Source organism: Bubalus kerabau, chromosome 5 (assembly GCF_029407905.1).
Source record: "Bubalus kerabau isolate K-KA32 ecotype Philippines breed swamp buffalo chromosome 5, PCC_UOA_SB_1v2, whole genome shotgun sequence".
Lineage (NCBI taxonomy): Eukaryota > Metazoa > Chordata > Mammalia > Artiodactyla > Bovidae > Bubalus > Bubalus kerabau.
The window spans coordinates 27,437,230-27,461,646 of NC_073628.1; the positions used below are offsets into that span (position 1 = coordinate 27,437,230).

The 24,417-nt window shown below is 46.0% G+C and overlaps 1 protein-coding gene across 2 annotated transcripts in view; it reads left to right on the forward strand.

The window, feature by feature from the left end:
* Nucleotides 1-24,417, forward strand: part of NAV2 (neuron navigator 2) — a 420,664-nt gene that overhangs the window by 227,371 nt on the left and 168,876 nt on the right. For both annotated transcript variants that reach the window (XM_055581343.1, XM_055581341.1), the window contains 2 exons: nt 16,530-17,625; nt 22,566-22,678. In XM_055581343.1, the coding sequence (XP_055437318.1) occupies nt 16,530-17,625; nt 22,566-22,678 (1,209 nt within the window). The remainder of the gene's footprint in view (nt 1-16,529; nt 17,626-22,565; nt 22,679-24,417) is intronic.

A 24,417-nucleotide genomic window follows, 5' to 3' on the forward strand; every position in this document is an offset into this window, starting at 1 on the left:
ACGGCTGTCCCTGACTTCAAGAAAGCCCAATATTAGTAGGGGGATAAAAGTGAATATGTATTTAGGTATTTTTGCAAAATGTTTTGCCGTCATTACTCCTTTGCTCCTCGTAGTGAAAGAAGAGAACTTCGGTCACCATCTCTGTTTAGTGGAGTGCACGGGTTAAGAGCATGAACTTTAGTGTTCAGATTCTTGCTTGGTCACTTCCTAGCCATGTTAGCAAGTTGCTAACATTTCTGAACTGCAATAAACCTGGTTCATAAGATGCTTGTGTGTGAATCAAAGAAATCATTAGCTAAATGAATTAGGTAAATGAAATTATTGGGTGGGCCCCAAAGTTCATTTGGGCTGTGAAACCCCAAACTTTTGGGCCCACCCAATGTTGCATGAACTTAGTACAATATCTGGCACTTGGTTAGCACTCAGTGAATGGTAGTTAAGGACATTAGTTCTGTTTCTACTTATGAATAAGCTGAAGTTCAACCAAACTAAATGACTAGGTCAAGGTTATGAAGTTGGACTTGACCCCATTCATTAAATTCTGTCTGGCGTGATTCTAAGAGTGCTGTTGAGTAGCACAGAGCAGAATAAAACAACTACCTCGCCATTCTTTCTACCGCATCACAATTCTCTTGTTCTGAAAAAATGTCTCAACTTTACAGCAGCGTTACTAGATTTATCTAAATGAGTGCTCCACTTTCAAAAACTGAAGTCTCTGCCCCCAGCTTGTCACAGCTAGACCTGCTGTATAGAACTAAATAGACACCTGGAGGAAATCACTTCCCGATTTGAGTGAATAAAGCTGATGAGCAGTCTTTAGGGACATTTTCTGCCTCCATGGATGTCTTTTTTTTTCCCACAGAAGAAAAAAATCTGTTTTTCCATTAAGAAGGCAACTGTCAGGTGCAAAGGCTCAGAAGTCGGTAGAGCTGGGCGTAGATCAGCGATGGCCACGGAGCCCCGGAATTATTTGATCTATCTGATACCACGTGTCTGCATACTTGGCAGAATCAGGATAAATGACTGCTTTTTTCCCCTCCTGTTCCTACATGTTGAGCATATACAATCACAGATAGTGAATAATAATCCATTTCAGCTCTCAGTTTCTGCATTGATTCCCCTGGAGAAACATAATAAGTTAGTCCTTTGGTTGGTGGCTGATTTTGATTGGCACAAAAAATAACAGCAAAAAGATTACATTTTGCCAGCATCCTAAATTCTGAAGAACAAAAACCATACTTAAGTTATTGCCCAGCTGTTTGACATTCCCATTTTTTTTTTTTAAAGAACCTCCTAGAGAGAAAAATTCTCTCTTTCCTCTGGGAAGGAGTTAAAGGTCAGAGAATTTCCATGTAGCATTTCTGAGAGCTGTTGACAGAAGAGTTGATGAAAATACCACTGTTTTATACCCAAAAAGGAGCATGTACTTTGAGAGTCCAGTTTAGGGTCTCATGTTCAGGCAGGTAGACTGGGAGTGTAGCCGAAATGTGAACTTTGAAATAAAATTGCCTGGTGCTAATCTGTTTGATCTTGAGGCACTGAACACCTTGTCCTCAATTTCTCCATTGGCAAAGTGGAATTGTTACTACCTATCTCATTGGATTTTTAAGGTAAATGAAAAAAGTCAATACAATAAAAATGCTTTCTAGTACGGTGTCTGCATAAAGTGCAGACCTGTTGGTGTTGGCTATTATTCTTATTAATATAGGATTATTAACGTTGTTAAAGGGTTTTTTTTTCCCATGGAAACCTTTCGTCAAATAAAATCTTACACGTAAAGAGAGCTGCTCTGGTAGAAGTGGAGCAGAGAACATATAAAAGCAGATTGGCTCAGCTCCCCTTTTCCACAATTGCAGGGAACACTCCCTCCCCCGTCCACCCCCCTGCTTGGCTGTGGAGCCCTGAGGGCCCCCACCTTCCAGGCTGTCTGGGTACTTGACCTCTCATTGTCCACAGAGCAGCCCTGAGTCCCGGACCTGCCCTGACTGGGGTCACTGTAACCCTTTCTGATGGTTTGCTGTCAGTGGGCCAGAAAAGCAAAGAGAAAGGAAGCTACCTGAGTAAGAAGGTGTCTCCCATTTCTGCCTTTTCCCAGATCCTCTCTTCTCCAGGCTGAACGTCTCCATCATTTTGGCCACTCCTTGCTGAAAATGGTTCACGGTCATCCTCAGATTCTAGTCCTTATCCTGGGCAAGTTAAAAATTCCAGCATGTTGTAGTAAGATGAATTCTTTAATAGCTGGATGACCATCACCTGGGAAGCTAGTTAGGCCTTCAGCCGTTTGGAAGGATCTCTCTGCAGAGATTCTGAACTGGGAGGTTTGGGGTAGGGACAGCAAAGCTACTTAATTTAACAAGCCCCAGAGTCCTAAGTTCAATGCCAGCTGTAACGTTTACTGATTGGGAGACCTCAGAGAAGTCACTACCTGACCAAGGATGTGTTCCTTTTTGCAGAAATGTGTGTCTGAAGGTAGTGATCTCTAAGAAGCCTGTCCAGGTCCAAAATCTAAAGTTTTCCCTATTCTAGCTCTGGTCTGAGCTGTGCACAGCTGGGCGAGACCCTTACCTCCTTTGTTCTGAATGCCATCCCTGTGTTAATACAAGCTGAGATCACATCAGTTTTCGTGGCTGCCGTGTGTCAGGACTGAACCATAGTGAGCCTGTGGATAGAAATCTTTCCTGACATCCCCCTTCACAGCCATGACTGCTGCTTCTGTTTTCATGTAGCCTTTTGACTTTAGTGCCAAGCCTTATCCTAATCCTTTTGAAATGAAAAGGAACAGGTACATTATTAAGGATATTTAGTGTTCAGAAATGCATGTCACTGCACAAATCTCATGATTGCATGAGAACATTCTGCAGTCTACTAGATTATAGCTTCCCAGGGGATACAAAGATGCCTCTTCTCTCCTCTTCTTTGCGTACCTCTCCTGGTTAGTGAGTGTTACCTGTTGGACCGCTGTCTTGTCTGATTTGGGTTACGTACCTATCTTCTGCCCGCCTCCATTAGGGCAGTTTACCAGAATACATCCTGTGATAAGGCTACTATTCCTTTAAGCTATCCCATAAGATCAGTTCTATGACAAAAATACATACAGGATTCATACTATCCCGCATCATTTTGGATATCCCCAGGGCAAGTGGGCATATTAAAAGCTCTGAGAAGTCCTGAGACAAGAACATTGATTACTCTTTAACCATCTGTTTTCTAAACTTACCTGAGCCAAGAGCCCCTCTCTCTGTTGCTGCCTGTTTGTACTGTCTGGTTTAAAACTTGGTTTGGAGGCCCCTGTTTTAAAGAGCCCACCCCTTGCTCCAAGAAAAACCAAGAAGACTGGACCAGCATCTTAGGCGAGGAGAGCCTGTAACATTCTTTAGCCAGCTCTGTCTTGGGGGGCAGAGGTGGGAAGAGTGTATTTATAATAGCATGCAACCATTGCGTTCTGCCAAGAGCTGTTAGCTGTGGATAGTGGCCTGCGAGAATGAGATTTGCCCCCATAAAGTGTTTATCGTCTCTGTGAAATTTCATACACCCTTAAAGCAAGGGAGAAGGCTTTCTACGGCCAGTTTTGTACGTTCTTATAGCCATATATGGTACAAGATAGAGAAATGGCTTGACAAATTAAAACAAAAGCTTTCTTCTGAAACATATTGCTTGGGATTTTGAACAAATAAGTTCAAGAGAGAGAAAAGAGTTGTTTTGAGGGTGATATGGCTTTAAGATGTGACAGATAAAAATAGGACTGTTTTTTTTTATTTTTAAAGAGATCTTCCTTTGAGTGTCAGGAGTCAAATGATTTGTCTCCTTACCCAGTGGAGTGGGAGGATTTACAAATATGCCTGGGACATCTTTTGATGTAAAGGATATATGAGAGGGAGAGAAAGATTTTAAGAGTTTATTATCTTTCTAAGGTGTTATTACCAGGTCAACCATAAGCCCAGTTGTATGTTAATATTTCCAGCAAGTTAACTTTTGTTAAGTTTTCCAGTTCTTTAAGGTAGTAAGTAGGATTTGAAAATGTACCTTGTGAAACTGGAGAAAATGTGGTAATAACTGTGCAAAAAAATGGTACTCTCTTATAAGAAAATAAGACTCCTTTTAGCTCCATTTAGGGAAACAAATGACCTCTTTACCCATTTGGTGCTAGTGGTAAAGAACCCTCCTGCCAGTGCAGGAGACATGAGAGACACGAGTTCGATCCCTGGGTTGGGAAGATCCCCTGGAAGAGGAAATGGCAACCCACTCCAGTATTCTTGCCTAGAGAATCCCATGGACAGAGGAGCCTGGGGGGCTACAGTCCATAGGGTTGCAAAGAGTTGGACTCGACTGAAGTGACTGAGCACACATGCATGCACGCACACCCATAGCTTCACTTGGTTTTATCCAAAGTAAGCCACTGAAGAGCAAGAATTACCTTGTCATACATTAAAACAGAACATAACTGTAATGGTGCCAACTGGAAGGGCCTCTTCTTCTATTTCTTCTGGGGGGAGAGTCACAGAGAGGGAACTGGGAACAGAGTTGGCTTCAGGTCACTAGGAGAGTGCATTTTTACCTTCCACACATTTATTTTTGGTTACACCCTCATAAGGTACTGGCCTCTTTGAACATGATCTCTTTGGTGACTTGGTATAGCAAAAATTTCACCATTCATGGGAGAAAAAGCATCACCAAGGATTCTAGTCTTCTGAGTCCACTTAGCTGTAAGAGAACAACTGGCAGGGTTAGCCAAGAGGGACGAGCGAGGCATGCCTGGTTTTTAACTTGGAGCCATATGGAGAGATTCAGTGTGGGTGATCATTGTCGTTTGTTTATTAACATCTGGGCACCCGTCACGGCACCACTTATGCTAAGTGAAACAGGTCAGTCATAAAAGGGACCAAGGCATGAATTTCCAACAAGCATTTCTGGGACCTGGCACATCAGTTATTCTTGTAAGCTAAGTGTGACCACTCACTGCAACATGGGGCAGCAAGGGTTAGGACCCCAGAGAAGGCCTGGCAGAGCCTTCTGCATCTTTAGATGAAAAGCGATGGCTTCTGGTTTCTGGAGGTTTCCTAGAAGACACAGACTGGGGGGGATATGTCTAGGTAGGGATATGGGGCAGTGAGGGGGGCAAGGAAGTCCTGCAGTCAGAAGCTTGACCAAGGAGTCAGTGATGGCCCGTGTGAGGAGGAAGAAGCCTAGTGGTGTAATTTGCTTCCCTGCTACAGTTTCTTCAGAAGGATCACTCTTCCTTTGAAGTCGATGTTATTTTTTTCAAGGTAGAATAAAGTAATACTTGTAAAGCAATCAGAATTATGTAACTTTGTGTGATGCGTTAACCATCAAACTGACAGCGAAACTTTAACAAATATTTATTGAGCCCTTACTGTGTGCTGCTGCACACAGGATCACAGAGCGTTGGACACGTCTGAGCCACTGAGCAGCAAATTGTGTGCCAGACCCTGTGCTAAACCACTGGAAGTAGAAGGAGTCAACCCCTCATCTATTTAGGCTGTGGTGATCAGAATTCTGTTCCTTGGACCCAATTACAGACTTCTTTTTTTTTTTTTTTTTTATTGTGAAAATTCCTGCCTTCTCCCTAGACCCTAAACACCTTTCTACTTACTGTCTCTATGAATTCAACTTTTCAAGGGCCTCTTATAAGTAGAATCAAATGATATTTGCCTTCTGTGACTTGCTTATTTCACTTAGCGTAACGTCTTCAAGGTTCATCCCTATTGTCAGTTCAGTTCAATCACTCAGTCGTGTCTGGCTCTTTGCGTGACCCATGGACTGCAGCACTCCAGGCTTCCCTGTCCATCACCAACTCCCAGAGCTTGCTCAAAATCATGTCCATTGAGTTGGTGATAACATCCATCCAACCATCTCATCCTCTGTCATCCCCTTCTCCTTCTGCCTTCAATCTTTCCCAACATCAGGGTCTTTTCCAGTGAGTCAGTTCTTTGAATCAGGTGGCCAAAGTATTGGAGCTTCAGCTTCAGCATCAGTTCTTCCAATGAATATTCAGGACTGACTTCCTTTAGGATTGACTGGTTTGATCTCCTTGCAGTCCAAGTGACTCTCAAGAGTCTTCTCTAACACCACACAAAGTTCAAAAGCATCAGTTCTTTGGTGCTCAGCTTTCTTTATGGTCCAAGTCTCACATCCATACATGACTACTGGAAAAACCACAGCTTTGACTAGACAGACCTTTGTTGGCAAAGTAATGTCTCTGCTTTTCTCTACTTCTGCCCTTATGCTGAATGTTTCTGAATTTGGAAGGGAGTTAAAGGGATGGGGGTGGAGGAAGGGAAGCCCAGGTGGAAGATTGACTGGTTTGATCTTCTTGCTATCCAAGGGACTCTTGAGTCTTCTCCAACACCACAGTTTTCCAAATTTGCTGACATATTGAGTGCAGCACTTTCACAGCATCATCTTTTAGGATTTGAAATAGCTCAGCTGAAATTCCATCACCTCCACTAGCTTTGTTTGTAGTGATGCTTCCTAAGGCCCACTTGAGTTCACACTGCAGGATGTCTGGTTCTACATGAGTGGTCACGCCATCGTAATTATCTGGGTCATTAAGATCTTTTTTGTGTAGTTCTTCTGTGTATTCTTACCACGTCTTCTTAATATCTTTTGCTTCTGTTAGGTTCATACCGTTTCTGTCCTTTATTGTGCCCATCTTTGCATGAAATGTTCCCTTGGTATTTCTGATTTCCTTGAAGAGATCTCTAGTCTTTCCCATTCTATTGTTTTCCTCTATTTCATTGCACTGATCACTTAGGAAGGCTTTCTTATCTTTCCTTTCTATTCTTTGGAACTCTGCAGTCAGATGGATAAATCTTCCCTTTTCTCCTTTGCCTTTCACTTCTCTTCTTTTCTCAGCTATTTGTAAGACCTCCTCAGACAACCATTTTGTCTTTTTGCATTTCTTTTTCTTGGAGATGGTCTTGATCACTGCTTCCTGTACAACGTCAGGAATCTCCATCCATAGTTCTTCACGCAGTCTGTCTATCAGATCTAATCCCTTGAATCTATTTGTCACTTCCAGTGTATAATCGTAAGGGATTTGTCATACCTGAATGGTCTAGTGGTTTTCCCTACTTTATTCAATTTAAGTCTGAATTTGGCAATAAGGAGTTCATGATCTGAGCCAGTGAGCTCCCAGTCTTGTTTTTGCTGACTGAATAGAGCTTCTCCATCTTTGGCTGCAAAGAATATAATCAATCTGATTTCAGTATTGACCATCTGGTGATGTCCATGTGTAGAGTCGTCTCTTGTGTTCTTGGAAGAGGGTGTTTGCTATGACCAGTGCATTTTCTTGGCAAAAGTCTGTTAGCCTTTGCTCCAGGTATCTCTTGACTTCCTGGTTTTACATTCTAGTTCCCTATGATGAAAAAGACATCTTTTTTTTTTTTTTTTTGGTGTTACTTCTAGAAGTTCTTGTACAACTTCATAGAACCATTCAACTTCAACTTCCTCAGCATTAGTGGTTGGGGCATAGACTTGGATTACTTTGCTATTGAATGGTTTGCCTTAGAAATGAACCGAGACCATTCTGTTGTTTTTGAGATTGCACCCAAGTACTGCATTTTGGACTCTTCTGTTGACTGTGAGTGCCACTCCATTTATTCTAAGGGATTCTTGCCCACAGTAGCAGATATGTTCGCTCTTGTCATCTCCTGTTTGACCACTTCCAATTTGCCTTGACTCATGGGCCTAACATTTCAGATTCCTGTGCAATATTGTTCTTTACAGTATCGGACTTTACTTTCATCACCAGTCACATCCACAGCTGGTGGTTGTTTTTGCTTTGGCTCTGTCTCTTCATTCTTTCTGGAGCTATTTCTCTAATCTTTTCTAGTAGCATATTGAGCACCTACCAACCTGGGGAGTTCATCTTTCAGTGTCCTATCATTTTGCCTTTTCATACTGTTCATGGGGTTCTCAAGGCAAGAATACTGAAGTGGTTTGCCATTCCCTTCTCCAGTGGACCACATTTTGTCAGAACTCTTCACCATGACCCATCTGTCTTGGGTGGCCCTAAACAGCCTGGCTCATAGTTTCACTGAGTTAGACAAGGCTGTGATCCAAGTGATCAGTTTGGTTAGTTTTCTGTAATTGTGGTTTCCATTCTGTCTGCCTTCTGATGGATAAGGATAAGGGGCTCGTAGAAGCTTCCTAATGGAAGGGACATCCCTATTATTGCAGGTGTCAGGATTTCCTTCCTTTTGAAGGCTGAATTTAATACTCCATTGTGTGTGTGTGTGTGTATAGAGAAAGAGACATTGATATATCTCACACTTAGATGATTCATTCATTCATCCAAACAGTATCCATTGTTTATGCATTGATAGACATTTGGGTTGCTTCTGCCTTTTGACTATTGTGAATAATGTTGCTATGAACCTGGGTGTACAAATATCTGTTTAAGTTCCTACTTTCACCTCATTCAGGTATATACTCAGGAGTGGAACTGGTAGGACATATTCTATGTTTAATTTTTTGAGGAACTGCCATTGTGTTTTCTACAACGGCTGCACAATCTTCCGTTCTCACAGTAATGCACAAGAGTTCCAATTTCTCAGCATCCTCAGAAACACTTGCTGTTTTCTTTTTTAAAAAAATAATAGCCATCTTAATTGGTATGGAGTGGTATCCTCCTGTGGTTTTGGTTTGTGTTCCCCAATGACTAGTGATGTTGAACATCTTTCTGTGTGTGTATTGTTCAATCGTATATATTCTTTGGAGAAATGTCTGTTTAAGTCCTTTACCCATTTTTATATCATGTTGTTGTTGAGTTATATGAGTTCTCTATATATTCTGGATATCTGATGTATGATTTGCAGTTATTACCACTCATAGGTTGTTTTTGCATTCTGTTGATTATGTCCTTTAATGCAGAAAAGTTTTTTTTAACTTTGATGAAGTTCAGCTTACTTGTTTTTTTTGCTCCTGCTTTTTGTGTCATATCCAAGAAATCACTGCCAAAATTAGTGTCATGAAGTTTTTGCCCTGTGTTTTTCCCATAAGAGTTTTATAGTTTTAACTCATACATTTAAGTCTGATCCATCTTAGGTTAATTTTTTAATATGGTATAATGTATGAGCCTAGCTTCATTGTTTTGCATGTGAACATCTAGTTTTCCCAGAAAATATGTTGAAAAGATGACCTTTACCCCATTGAATATTCTTGAAAATGATTTGACCGTGTATGCAAAGGTTTCTGTCTGGTGGCTCTTGTCCACTGGCCTGTATGATTGCCTTTGTCAGTATTGCAGTGATGGCCTTGTAGAAAGGCTTGAAATCAGCAAGTATGAGACCTCCAGCTTCGTTCTTTTTCAGAATTACTTTGTCTACTCAGAGTCCCTTGAGATTCCACATGAATTTTTGTATGGATTTTTCTACTTCAACAAAAACATCATTGGGATTTTTATTAGGGACTAACTTAACAGAGCAACTTTAAAGAAAATATTTGTTTATATAAATCATCATTCTTATTCTAACTTGGATGTTGGGAGCCTATGGAATTATAGACACAAAATGATCCTTAGAAAATATGGATTCAGAGCCCAGCTCCTTCGACTCCATGCCTTTCCCCTCTCTGACCACTTTTGTTGGCAATTCTCTTGACCCCTTTCTCCATCTTTCTGTACCTCCAAGGCTCCTCTCCAGGGAGGAGTTGGAGAGAAACTATATTTGAGCCCATGCCTTTAATATTAGACATTGATCACAGCAGTATTGAGAAGGCTTCTCAGGCCAGGCTGCAGAAATCCTGCAGAACCACTAAGTGGATTGAGCGAGATCCACTTACGTGGCCCTCTGTGGTCTGGTGGCTAACATGGTTGTAGAGAAACTAAGCAGAGCAACTCTGAAAGTAATCTCCAGCCTGTGTGGCTAGAGTCCATGCACTTACAACAAACGAGCAAACAAACAAACAAACAAAACTGGTTTCAGTTATCCTAACAAATTTGTATACTCAAGACTGACATCTTAACAAATTATAGGAAATTGTATAGGCCCAGTGTATTGGCCCAAAATTATAGGCCCAATGATCAGACCTTTTCCTGAAGATTCAGGCTAGACCCATCCTCTGAGCAGGTTTAAAATCACAGTAGGGTGACAGGAACTAAGATCAGCTGGCCTAGATCGTGCTCCCTGGGTGCCTGTTGCCCCAGCCAGACCACCAACATCTCCCTAACTAGGAAGCTGGGGCAGAAGGGACCAGGGGCCACTGCTGGTCCTCATGGAGGAAGAGAGGAAGAAATACTTGTTTATCTGCCTTGGACAGTATTTTCATTTAGAAAGTGTTTTGGTTACTGTCAGGGAAGGTTAAAGGCTGGTTGCCAGAAAAACCAAACTTTTCCCTTCCCCACAGGAGGATTAATGCTCTCCTTAAACTCTTTTTTAAAAAGCCTTTTCTCTTCTTCAAAGCCCTCCTGTTTCTGCAGCATTTCAAATGAGACTTTTCCTTTTTGCGGTGGTTTGTCAGTTGGTGGTGGGTGAACCTGGTGAGCTGGCCTTTTAAAGCTGAGATCAGACCACGGGGTGTGGTTCATAAACTCTGTTCGGGGGCCCTGTGATCAGCATTCCAAGTGCAAACTAGGGGACTTCCTTGGTGGTCCAGTGGCTAAGACTCCATGCTCCTAATGTAGGGGGCCTGGGTTCGATCCCTGGTCGGGGAACTGGATCCCACATGCCGCAACTAAGAGTTCTGCTGCAACTCAGACCTGGTATAGCAAAAAATAAGATACAAACTAGGGCAGAATTTACGGACATCTATTACATATAATAAGTCATAGAATTTTGCATATGGATATTTGGGATTTTTATTGATGTAATGTATTATTCTTATTATATTTAGTAGTCTGAAACTTAAGACCATTATCCTTAGAATTATTTTGGCTAAACAAAAACCTGATTATGTTCCCAGATCTGACCAATTCCCAGCAAAATGTCATGCTAAACAAATACATATAAATAAATAAAGCTCTAAAAGTAGCCATTTCAGATTAGTTTTAAACCTAGTCCTTTTTGGGGCCTTCCGCCCTGTGGCTCAGACGGTAAAGCATCTGCCTACAATGCAGGAGACCCGACTTCAATCCCTGGGTCGGGAAGATCTCCTGAAGAAGGAAATGGCAACCCACTCCAGTATTCTTGCCTGGTAAATCCCATGGACGGAGGAGCCTGGTAGGGCTACAATCCATGGGGTCGCAAAGAGTTGGACACGACTGAGTGATTTCACTTTCCTTTTGATTGATTGCATTTATCAAAAGAATAGATTGAGTATAAAATAAATATTTTAAAAATAGTTATTATATATTTTACATATAAAATAAGTATTTCTCATTTAATGGAACAGTGTTTCCCCAACTTTAGTCTTTCACAAGCTTGCTGTGTGAGTTTTGCCAAATCAGTAAACCACTTGTGTTTTTATTTGTTTCATAGCTTCCTTAAATCAACAATTAAATCTACATCTTAACCGTCCCATGAAACTGTTGATTTATATGTGAACTGCTTGTCTTTTATGATATGCAGCAGATAAATAGGTAACTTTTAAAATATAAACATGTGAATCCTTGTGACATCAGAAGTGTTCATCTCACCTGCTTCCATGGTCCACATAACCATTGTTGGGAGAATGCTGGTGGTCAGAGCATTTCTTTCGTGCTTTCCTCCTTTCTCTCTCTAGAGTTATTAGAGAGAGAAGTGTTCTTAATTTTAAAGGACTCACCCCACCCTCCCTCTCTCTCATTTGTCTTCTGGAATACCAGATTTTAATTCACTAGCAGCTCATCCAAGGTTGAGTATTCCTTGGGCCTTTCCTGGCGGTCCAGTGGTCCAGGGCACAGGGGCGTGGGTTTGATACCTGGTCAGGACACTAAGATCCTGCATGCCACATGGCCAAAATAAATAAAAGTTTGAGTATACCTTGACCCAGCCCATTTTCTGCATTTACTGGTGAGGGAAATGATTGAAGTTAAAGCAACACCTGTGTGTCATAGCACGTGGTAACCATAGACCTCAGCAAGTGAGCCTAGCTGCGTTCTTGGGGCCCAGCCTCTTCAGGCCTCTTGGAGACTCACTGAGATTCAAATGGAAGCAGAGCTGAAAGGACTCTAGAGAAAAGCTTACCCTCTTACAAATGGGGGATGGAGGGGCAGAGTGGTATACTTCAGGTGGTATCACACTGGCCACTTTGCCTGCCTCCCCAGGCCTCTCCTGCATTTATCTCACACACTCAGAAGCCTGGTAGGAATCACAGAAGCCTAGTGTTAGAAATGGCTGCTTTCCACCTCAGCCAAGGTCTGAGGTCACAGGTGTGATACCCCAGGAATGACATAAATGTGTCCAGTTCACCTGCACAAGACCACTCATGACCTGGAGCCCCTTCACTGTTTAGGGGAAGAGATGGTGAAGGACAGGGCAGTCTGGCATACTGCTGTCTATGGGGTCACAAAGCGTCGGACACGACTGAGCGACTGAACAACAGCAACAACTGGCCATGACCTAATTCTAAAGTATTGATGGTCTGATGGTGCTCTGATGCCCAGTAGCCCTACTCAGGGAACTTCTGTTCTAGAAACCAGATTCAGAATCATCCCCACGGACTATCTCTTACAGCTATAATGAGCAGCCTTGAAATGTCCCCAAGATCCTATAACAAGGGGAACCCAGGCAAAATGCCAAGTGGAAATTCTGAAGCTCTGAGTCCTAATCCTGAGTTTGGACTGAAAGGTTGTAATAAAACCCTAATGACTGATGACAAATTTTGAGTCTCTCTTGCCGTAAGTGTGACTTGCAAATGTTACAACTACCCACCAACAATTCAGAAACCATTTAGTATTTTCTATGCTCTGGCAGGCTTAGGGAAACAAGGATGTATGGGGGCAGGTCTCTGCTCTGGAGGGATTCACAGACCAGGGGAACAAGCCAACCCATAGCGCCTCCTCCATGAAGCTCTCCCAGAGTCTCTGGGGAGAATCAGGAGATCCCAATCCTCGGGTCTCCTGGAACCATGTGCCGCCCTCTGCAGCCTTGACATTGCTTCTGTGCTCTGTTCTGAGGTCTGCTGCCTCTTTGAACAGTGAGTTCATAAAGTCCAGGGGCTATATTCCCAGTGCCTGCTGTAAGTAGGTGGCCCTCCAAATGCTTTTATAAAAAGGGAAGTTTGGACAGTGTCCTGGGGAAGCAAAGTAGGTAAAAATACTAGGTGATGATGCAAACCGGGTAGTTCATTCAGCCCGAGGGTCTCAGGGAGCTTGACAAAGGATGAAGGCATTTGAGCTGGGGTTTGAAAGACAGGAGTTTCTGGGAGCCATCTGGGGAAGCGATGATGTATCCGTCACGCCTACGGCGTGTGAGCCCCTTCTTGTACCTGACAGCTTTCCTGAAGGAAACACACGTCTTTGACTGGCCTACACATTTCTCTTAGACAAGGCAGGTGTTCGGTTAACTCTGGATCAGTCTCTAACTGGTTAGTAACAACTGATTGCTAGCTGTGCATGTTAAGATTTAAAATTACACAGAAATGCTAGGCAGGGGCATTTCTTGTCCAAATTATTTCAGGCGAGCTTTGTAAGAGTTCCAGGGAATGTATGGGAGCAGAGAAGTCACCGAGATGCATGTGCTTCTGCTCAGTAGGGAGTAGTTCTGAAACTTCTTCAGGAAAGAAGAGCAAACCTCTGATCCCGATTTGCTGTAGCTCCTATAAGGACATTGTTGCAATCTCCCATGCCCCACTCAAAACCCCTTTTCTCTGGGACTTCTTTTCTACCAAGTGATAAAATGTATGTATTGATTATATGAATTATCTGTTCCTCCCCACTAGAGTGTAACATCCATGAAGGCAGGGATCTCGGCATTGTCATTGATGTATCCCAGTGCCTAGAACAACGTGTGGCATATACTAGGCACTCATTAAATTTGTTTTTAATTTTTTAAAAATAATTATTTTGGCTGCCGTGGGTCTTCGTTGCTGTCCTCGGGCTTTCTCTGGTTGTGGCAAACGGGGGCTACTCTCTAGCTGCGGTGTGCGGGCTGCTCATTACACTGTCCTCTTATGTTGCGGAGCACAAACCCTGGGGCATGGGGGCTTCAGAAGTGCGGCAGGTGGGCTCTCTAGCTGTGGCTCAAGTTTAGTTGCCCCGCCGCATGTGGGATCATAGTTCCCAGACCACGGAGGGAACCCGTGTCCCCTGCATTGGCAGAGGGATTCTTAACTACTAAGCTACCAGGGACGACCCATCTTTGAATGTTGATATCAATGAATTTACTGAATGTATGAATGAATATTTCTGCCCCAGATCTGAGCCCAAGTAAAGGGAAGGACAGCAGTCCTGAGAGGGTAGAACTCGCGATTGGAGGGTCACTGCTGCCCTCCAGAGAGCTGGCCTCCGTGGCATAGGCTGCCTCCTATCTAGTGGCTGGGCTGGTTTGTCCCCCACCATGGACGTCGTGAATATACTCAAGCAGTAGATGAGGTAGATGCCCTGAAGTCCTCTGGTCATCTAAGTGGCTGTCATTTAGTGTTCCTTATCGCGGGAAGTAGCTGGGATGCAGTCCCAAAGAGCACTGTGTCGCGAGACCTGAGTCCAAATCCCACACTGGACCATCACCAGTGGTGTGATGGAGGGTCAGTCATTAGCCCTCTCCAAGCCTCAGTCTCCCCATTCTTCAGACGGGGGCAGTGACCCCTCTTCTCAGAGAGCCTAGCACGATACCTCCTGAGGCCGGGAGGCCCTCCATGAGCAGCGTGTCCCACCCGAGGAGACCCTCCGAGGGGCTGGCGGTGTGGGTGGGTTCCGCGAACCCGTTTCCCAGCCAGTCCCCAGCTCTCCCCAGGAAAAGATCCAGCAATGCGCCGTGCGTTTTGTAAGGGAGGATCGCACAGCAGCCCCTGCTCCAAACCCAAATCCCCGGGAAGTCAGGAAGATGTATGTGTTTTAAAACATTGGGAGGTCTGCGTTGGATCACCCCGGAGCTGCAGCTTCCCGCTGCCCCCCCCCCCCCCCCCGGCCCCCCGGAGCAGCTGAGAGGGAAGGGAGGCCAGTTCGTCTGCCGGGAGTGCTCCCGGCTCGTGTCCCACAAGGGGCTGTCTTCTCTCGGCTTTGCCGGCCGTTGACTTTTAAATCATAAAAAGCCGCTCTTATACACAGTTTACTCTGCTGCTCGAAGGCGGTGGAACGTAGGTATTTAAAAAGGGGGAAAAAAAAAAAAAAGAGCAGAAGAAGCAGCCGTTAATCCCGCCAGGCTTCTGGGCACTGGAGCAGTTGCGGATGACAAAAGTTAATTAGAAACATGAGCAGTTTAACCGAAAACACTTGTGACAATCGGAAGGACAGCCTCTCGCGTTGGAGAAGTTTTCTTAGGGAATCGTTGCGGGAGAAAGTGACTGCGGCCGGGTAAGTCGTGTCCCTGTGACTTTGCAAGTGCGGGGGACAGGCTCTTTGGGGGCCGAGGTGCTGCACCCTGTCTGCGCTGGGCAGGCGTGGTCGTGGGTGGGCGCAGGGATGGGCTCACAGCTATGTCCCGGCCCCCTTCCCTCTGACAGCTGCCCCGACGTGGAGGATGGCGCTGTGTGGCTTTGCCTGCTGCCTGAGCAAGGGAGTTCTGGCGTTCAGGTCATCAATCTAGGCTGCCTTGGTGCCTAGCAGAGTGCCAGTTTGGAACCCGCCCGTCTCCGAATAATTCCAGTTCTAATTTGGAAATGTTTTGAGGCTTTTCTGAGAAAAGGGGCTGGCTGGGGAACTACACCCTATGTGCCAAGGGGGAAGCCTTGACTTTCAGATAACCTGCGTGTTTTCCTGCTGACGGTGACGCCTCGTGCTCAGTTCATACTCTTAAGCTGGAAAGCCTTTTTTTAAACTCCAGCCTGCACCACATTGGTAACTCTTTTAAAAGTGCCAACATAGGGAAAACGTTATATGCTTTGATGGGATTTAGCAATTTCTGTGGGTAATTACGTCTGTCAAGATTATCCTTGGTTTCTCTTTTTTCTGGATTTTTTTTTTTTTTTTTTTGGAATCTGTTCTGTGTTAATGTCTCTGGTACATTGTTTACTTAAAGTTGGATAATCCTCCATTGTTTGTCTCTGATACATTGTTTTCTTAAAGTTGGATAATCCTCCATTGTTTCCCTTTAGTTGGATAACGGGGTTATGGGTTGAATCATTCAAGACAGGAGATGTTTCTTGTACCACTCCCGCACAATCACAGTGGTGGTGTGGATATTTGTTTGTTTTCCCATGAAGTGTGTGCTTAATTATGCCACATGCATGTGGATGTTAAGGTCGGTGTGCATTCACATAGCATATGCCAAAATGTGGGGGGGGGGGTGGGGGAGTGGGGGAGGAGGGGATGTGAACAGTGCTTGATGGAGCGCGGGAGAAAGTCAAGGTGGAATTTATTGAGACACAGGTAGTGGAGCTGCGTGGCATCCGGGTTGGAGCGATCGGCTGCGCAGCCGTGGCCGACGCCCTCTCGTGATGAGTGCAGGTCCATGCATGTAACTCAGGTCTCCCTCTCTTCCCCGTCTCCGCAGAGCCTTTGGCGAGCCCGGCATCCTCCCACCCCGCAATGAGTGAAGATGCACCCGCTGCTTTGGAGGGGGGCGGCGGGTGTGGCCCTGCTAGCTGCAGCGCCTCCTCGGCCATCCCCCAGCCCGGCTCGGCCTCCAAGCCCTGGCGCAGCAAGTCGGTCAGCGTGAAGCACAGCGCCGCGGCCGCCGCGCTCTCGGTCAAGCCGCCCACACCGGAGCCCCCCCGGCCCGCCCCTGAAGCCCTGAAGCCAGCCCCCAACAATCAGAGGTCGATGCTGGAAAAACTAAAACTTTTCAACAGCAAGGGGGCCTCCAAGGCGGGCGAGGGCCCGGGGTCGCGGGACACGAGCTGCGAGCGGCTGGAGATCTTGCCCAGCTTCGAGGAGAGCGAAGAGATGGAGGCGGGCGGCCGCCCGCTGTCCGCGGCCGGTCCCCCGTCCAACAGCCCCAAGATCGCCCTCAAGGGCATCGCCCAGAGGACTTTCAGCCGGGCGCTGACCAACAAGAAGAGCTCCCCGAAAGGCAGTGAGAAGGAAAAGGAGAAACAACAGCGCGAGAAGGAGAAAAGCAAGGACCTCACCAAGAGAGCCTCGGTGACAGAGAGGCCGGACCTCAGAGAGGGGCCGAGAGAAGACCCCAGCGGGGCCGCCCTGACCGAGATGCCCAAAAAGTCCTCCAAGATTGCCAGCTTCATCCCCAAAGGGGGGAAGCTCAACAGTGCCAAGAAGGAGGCCCCGGCCCCTTCCCACAGCGGGATACCAAAACCAGGGATGAAGAGCGTGCCCGGGAAATCCCCAAGTGCCCCCACGCCTTCCAAGGACGGGGAGCGAGCCCGGGGTGGGAAGCCAACCTCAGGGCTCCCCCAGCAGAAGCCCCCACTGGACGGCAGGCACTCCAGCTCCTCCTCCAGCCTGGCATCCTCGGAAGGAAAATGCCCCGGAGGGACCGGCCTGAACCACAGCATCAGCAGCCAGACTGTCAGTGCGTCCGTGGGGACCACCCAGACCACAGGAAGCAATACTGTCAGTGTCCAGCTACCTCAGCCCCAGCAGCAATACAGCCACCCCAACACTGCCACCGTGGCGCCTTTCCTGTACAGGTAGGAGCAGCTGCCCCCCTCCCCGGCCCTGCCCAGCCCTGGGCAAGGGGTCTTCGGGGGCAGGGGTCTTCCAGGAACATTGAGGCTGACAGCTCAGGGGCCCCATGATCAGCTCCTGATAGAGATATACATGGTATGCTTGAGGGACAGTTAATTCAGTGTGGCTGGGGCGTGGGGGTAGGTTAGAAAGCTAAAGATAGGAAGGAAAATGTGAGTGATCCTAAGATGCAGAGGAGTGGCCCAGGCACACGGGGACCCAGGGGCTTGGCAGAAGCAGCCTGAACAATAGCTAGGAGGGTGGTTTGGTTTCACTTGACAGGCTCCAAGGTCAGTCCTAAAGCATCCTGAATGTACTCTAAACGCTGAAACACAAAACCACCTTGCTGCGCAACTGAGACTTCTCACAGAGAGGCTCATCTTGAACTTCCAGAACCTCACAGTTTGTTACTCCATTGCACATATTTTTTTTTCTTTTCTTCTAAAAAATTTTTTTATTTTTATTTTTTGACTACACTGTGTGGATTGTGAATTCCCCAACCAGGGATTAAATCCAGGCCACAGCCGTGAAAGCCTGGAATTCTAACCACTAGGCAACCAGGGAACTCAAATATTTTTTCAGTCCCTGCTACGTGCTGGGATTTTTCAGAGGGGAGAATAGGATGAGGAAGAAGGGTAACCATAAGGAAGGACTGGTTCTAGAAGAACCAGAGAACCTGGGTTGTATTTGGGGTGACAAGCCTGAGTGTTTCCATGGTCAGTCCCTCTGCCTGTCTCTGATGGCACATCCAGGGAACCACAGGAGACCACGGGGAGCCCGGTGCTGTTGTGCTGGGTGTTGTGGCCTGTGAGAGCCTCTGGTTACACCACGCACCTGTATAGGATGGGGGACATCGTCTCTGTGTGATGCTTGATTCTTGCAATGAGTCCCGTCTGGGCAGATGGAAGCCACCCAGCCCTGCTCTTGGGGGGTCCCAGAGCCCTGTTCACAGTGCTCAGCTTGATCCTGTGCTCGAGACCTGCCGGGCAGTGGGCCACTCTGCACAGCTGAGTGATAACTAAGAGCCGTCCATAGCACCGAGGGGACCAATTGTTCAGTGTCATAATCCAGGCTCTTCCTTTACAGCTTCTACGCAGCTTATACACACACACACACATATACCCATAGGCGTGAGTGCACATCACGGTCAGTCACACGTAAATAAGGACACAAGTACACACTCACACATGAAATGTGCATGCACCTATGCATGTATTCACACATGTGTTTGCACACCTGTTCGTATGCACAGACTCATGGCCATACTTTCCGCTTCCTCAGTCTGCATGGTTCCCCAGTGAATTAGATGTTTCCGCTGTCTCTGCCTGAGGTGAGTTCTAGTTCTGTTACCATTCCTGCCAAGAGTTGATAGGAAGACTGGTTCAAGCAATTGATTGCAGAGTCAAGCCCACAGCATCCAGCCCATGAGGGAAGGTCAGGCTTCTGACGAGAAGCTGTTTCCTTTTCCTTGTTCACTCTCCCCTTCAGGGAGGGTCACACCAGATCTTTTTAAATGGGAGGTGCTCATCTTTGTAGTAAATCAAGTCATCAGCTCAGCTAACAGCCCTGAGAAGGGTACCAAGGCTTAGATAATGATTCAGCACTGGTCTCCATGCTCAACTTTTTATACAACTGTTTTCTGATCATGGAGGCAACTGAATTGCTTGCTGTGAAATTTTTATCATTGCAGTCATGTGGATAATCTTAAAGTCAGGCATATTCAGGCTGCTATTCCCAGATTTTTGATTTGCATTTTCAGAATTAAAATATGTGACAGTCTGATCACGGTCAATTCCACTCTCTCCCTTTTTTTTCCTGGCTGTAATCATTTGAAAGATTCTAAACCATTTAACCTCTATTTTTTTTCTTTTAATATTTCAAGATTTTTCTATGAGAGGAAAAGCTCTTAATGGTAAAGAGCTAAAGTCCAACAGATGGGAGGGAGAAAACATCCCGTGTGTTGAACCCGGAAGTTTGTGTTCACCCCGTGTGATGTCCTTGTTCCTCCTCTGAGGTGCCTTTCCTCTGGGTGAGCCCGGGAGGGGGCTGGAGAGAAGAGCCCTGGGATAGGAGTCAGGTTGCCTGACTTGGTCTTTTGTTGACTTGTGCATCCCTGTGTGACCTTGGGACCTGGCTGCAGGCACCGCTGCTGAGTGTGCACCACGTGTGTGCAGAAACCCAGATCATTGGATCGTTCTCACAACTCCACGAGCTGGCTACCTTTTTTATCCCCATTTTTCCGATAAGCAAACTGAGGCCCAGAATAATTAAATAACTTGATCTACGTCAAAGAGCTGGTAGTCAGAAGAGCTCGTGCTTATAGCCAAGTCTCTCTACCTAGAGGGACCCAGTACTTAACCATGAAATAGTCTTGACTGTAAATCACTGCCTCGTGCTGAGCCTCATCTGTAAATTGAGGAGACAGGACTAGATCAGAGGATTTTAGAAAGTGGTTTAGACTCCATTTGTGCTCCAGGTTCTCTCTCTCAAGTTTACAGCTCACTGTTTATTACTTAACAGTGCTCCCCCTAGAACCTCTCATGTTAATGATGTTACCAAGAGGAAAAGGAAAATAAATCATTAAAAAAAAAAATCACTTGGAATGAACTATAGTTGTATAGTTCAATTCAGAAAACACACGGGACACCTCTGTTGCTTTATACTTCGCTAAGTGCTTTTGTGTGGCTTCACCTGTGAGTTTTGTAGCAGCCAGGGGAGGTCGCTGTTGTAATCCCATGTCCTGATAAGGGTCCCGCCTCTACAAGGTGCAGTGATTTCCTGAGATGTACGTGGCTATCAAGTAATAGACTGCAGACTCCAGCCAGCTCCATGTTCAGACCTCCAAGTCCAATGCTCCTTCTCTTACCCCGAATCTTTCTAGACTTAAAAACTCATTTATCCATTCAGCACACCCTACCTGAGTGCCTGCTTAGCATATGAATTGGAGCAGAGTGTTCTTAAATGCCCACATCAAAAGAGCCAGTCTTAGCCTTCAGAGAGCTCTTAATCTAGTGGAGGAAAGGTTTATTAATTAGATCTTACTGTAATAAGTAGACATCAGAAGAACAGAAACACACAAGAGGTGGAGTCATCCGCTGGCCAAGAATTGGGGAAAGCTTCCAAACCAAGATGACATGGGGACTGTGCCTTCAAGGCAGATCAGGAGCAAACTAAGGAAGAAAGAGGAAAAGAGCCTTCAGTCAAAGGGCACAGTGACTACAAAGACAAAATTGTGAAGGGCTGGGTATGAGCTGGGACTGGAGAGAAGCCACATGTGGGTGGAGCACAGGGCAGGGCCGTGTGTAAAGGCAGGAGCGCCAGGAGACGGGTTGGAAATGAAGGAGGAAGAATCCTGTGAAGTAGGGCATCCTCTATCACAATAAGGACTTTAGGTCTTAATCTGCGGGCAACGGAAAACCATTAGAGGCCTTTAATCAAAAGATGAAAGATCACATCAGGGTCACCGAGGTCAGTGGAGAATAGAATGGGGGGTGGACAAGACCTGGAAACAGTCTAAAACAGAGATCACAGTTCAGGTGCCTGCTTGGGCCCGCAGAGGTGATACCACAGAAGCAGCACCCTGAGTGGTTCAGGGTGAATGGGACTCCGGGAAAGGGAACATCATGCCTCCCCAGAGGGGACCGCCACCACTTTTCACCAGCAGGTGGCGCCCTGCAAGAACGTGAGCTCAGTCCTTCTAGACTTGCTTTTACTGAGAAAAGGACAGAAATCCAGATTTTTTTTGGTGACCTCTCTCCAGTTTTAAATGTGGACGTGAATTCAAAAGCTTTGAAAGATACTAGGCAGACCAGTAAGAATCATCCGTGGGCTGGTTTCTATACCTGGCTGTCATTTGTAAGCTCTATAGCTGGAGGCAATATACCTGTTCACCGGCCTGGGCAGAGATGATGAAAGCTTGGATTCTGGTCAAAGGAAGGAGAGGAACACAGAGAGCACGGAAATCATTTAAATTCAGAGATGATGGGAATGGGGAACCGATGGCGTCAATAGGAAGGCAGAGGTGGGGGGGAGTGTAGATGGATGATGTGGGGCTTATCGGTACCTCCCCCACAGTCTGTTTTAGGCAATTCACATTCTTGGCAAACACTTTTTCATAGAGAGTGAAATCTGGTTGAATTAGCTGAGGATGCCGATGAATGAATAACATTACACCCAGGGTTATGTATCCGAATGTAATTATATTTGCCTGGCACGCCTGAATAAGCAGAGGTAATTGTGGCTAGAGCACATTGCTTGATTGTCTCGATTTGCTTGACAAATAAGGGCATGGAGAAGGTTTGGGGAAGTACAGATTTCAGTCAAGTGTTGAAATAATGATCAGTGAGACCTTTCATCTCAGGAGATCTGAGCTCTGAATCAGACCTGGAGGGCAAACACACCTGCTTGGCACCCACTCCTGGCGGGTTGTACAGTCACCTCTCCAGAGACAGCCGTGTCAGGAGGATCTGGGCGGGGGGTGGGGGTGGCGCACGGGGCTGCCAGTGGAATCATCTTCATGCTTGGTTTGCTGGCATCGCTGGTTACTTAGAAGTGGCTCTTTGGCACAGGTTAAATGATCTAAACCGCCGGGTACTTGCCAGCCTTTCGCTGGCTAGATCTAGCTCCCCAAAGGGGACGCAGAGACGCGTTCCCCAGTGAAGGATTGCAGACCCTCCATTTGGGTGATGAATATTTCATCTTTTACACTTCGGTGGCTCTCTCTGTTTCTGGGACATCGCTCCATGTGCATCGATGAATTATTTAGAGTCTGTCTGCTGGTCTGCTCTGTTCTAAAGCTTCTCACCAAAGGAGGGGCTCACGGGGGTTGTGATCGGAACACAGTGGTCCAGATGGGGTAGTTACTGCTTGTGACAAGTATGTCTGCTCTGGTTTGTGTGTGAAGGTCCCAGACAGACACCGAAGGGAATGTTACTGCCGAATCCAGCTCAGGGGGTGTGACCATGGAGCCCAGCCACTACACCAAGAGTGGACAGCCTGCCCTGGAGGAACTCACTGGTGAGTACAGAGCCCTGGAACTTCCCTGTCTCTGGGAGGTGAGGCCTCCCAAGCAACCACCGCTGAAAGTGCCGAACCCAGCTGGTCGTGAAGTTGCTTCACTGTTGCTTTGATTGATGAGCCAAACTGATTTTCTGTCTTCCTGCTTCCTTTTTTTCCCCCTCTTCTCTCTCTCACAGTCTATTCCCTCCTTCCCAGACTATAAAAAGTCTTTTACCTGTTGGTGAACTCTGCTTTAAGCCATGCTCCACCCCACTCATGTGGGGGCTCTGGGCTTGGGACACTTCACCTTGAATCTCCTTCTTCAGACTTCAGATAGAGTTGCTTTCCAAAAAGAGTTAGAACTCTAAAATGTTTTGACTTTTTTCAAATTTCCTTTCTTGAAGCACTGATTGAAAATTGTTCTGAGCATCCTCAGACAGTTGGAAAGAAGATTTCAGCATATTTCTTTTACCAAAAACAAAAGTCTAAATTTTATTTAAATGTAACCTAGCAAGGAGCGGCTTCCCTAAGCATTCAGATGGTGTTAAGGAATCTGCCTGCAATGTGCGAGACCGGGGTTTGATTCTCCAGTTTGGGAAGATCCCCTGGAGAAGGGAATGGCAACCCACTCCAGTATTCTTGCTTGGAGAATTCGATGGACAGAGGAGCCTGGCGGGCTACAGTCCACAGGGTCGCAAAGCGTCAGACACAACTGAGCGACTAACGCTTTTTGACAGGAATGATAATTAAAGGATGTGATATCATATAAAAACATAAAATCTGCAATTGTCATACAGTTAATTCCACAAATATTTATTAGCGTTATACCGTCACAGTGTTCATTTAAAGACACAGAAGTAGCATCAGAATTGAATTCCTGCTGCAGTGCATTCTGGGCCACCGCTTTCCCTGTGCTTATCCCTGTTCCCAGCTCTGTGCCCTGGGTCCCAGCAACTTCTAATCAGGGAAGTGAGTGGCAAGCCACATATTGAGCAGTGGCTGTGTTATTCTTTGAATATCATACCACTTCCTGGGTTGGGTTAAAAACTAAATCCATGTTTAAAATCCATTTATTAAACTAAGTATCTGTGACCGCCCCATTTGAATAGCCATGGTACAGCAGTGGAGTTGGTATGCAGCCTGTATGATCGACTCGTCCACCCATTTGACCATTAACTCTGAGTGTTCATTTCAGAGGATCTAAGAGGTTTAGCTCTTTCCCTCTGGCTCTGCTGGCTGGGCACGTTGAGGAAATAGAGAAGTTTCCAGCCATTTGTAAGTGATCCATCTTGCAGTGGTTTGGGGCCCTACATTTGGGATTGATTTTACGTTTCCTTCTTTCTCAGGTTTTAGCTCCCTTACATGTGAGAACCTGGATGGTGCAGGAAAAGGGTCAGCTCTCAGGAGAAGGGTATGGGGGTTAATGACTGCTCAGGTCTCCACACACATTCCAGATCGTGTTCATATGTGCACACATCAAAAGAGCCAGGCCAGTGATCCAGCAGCTGGCATGGGTCAGACATGTGTCTTGTGGAGGAGTGTGGATTCATGTCAGACCCAGGGGCTCAGTGAAATTTACATCTGAGAAGTGAAGGTGGCAGCCAGAGACCATTCCACATAACACTTAAATTTCAGAGGGACAGATGGCAGCCTGTGATCTTTTCAGCCTTTTTCTTTTCCTCCTCATGTCTCCTGTGCATTAGGACAGCAACCAAGTGAGAGCTCAGAAAGCTTGAGATGCTGTCTGTGGGTTTGGG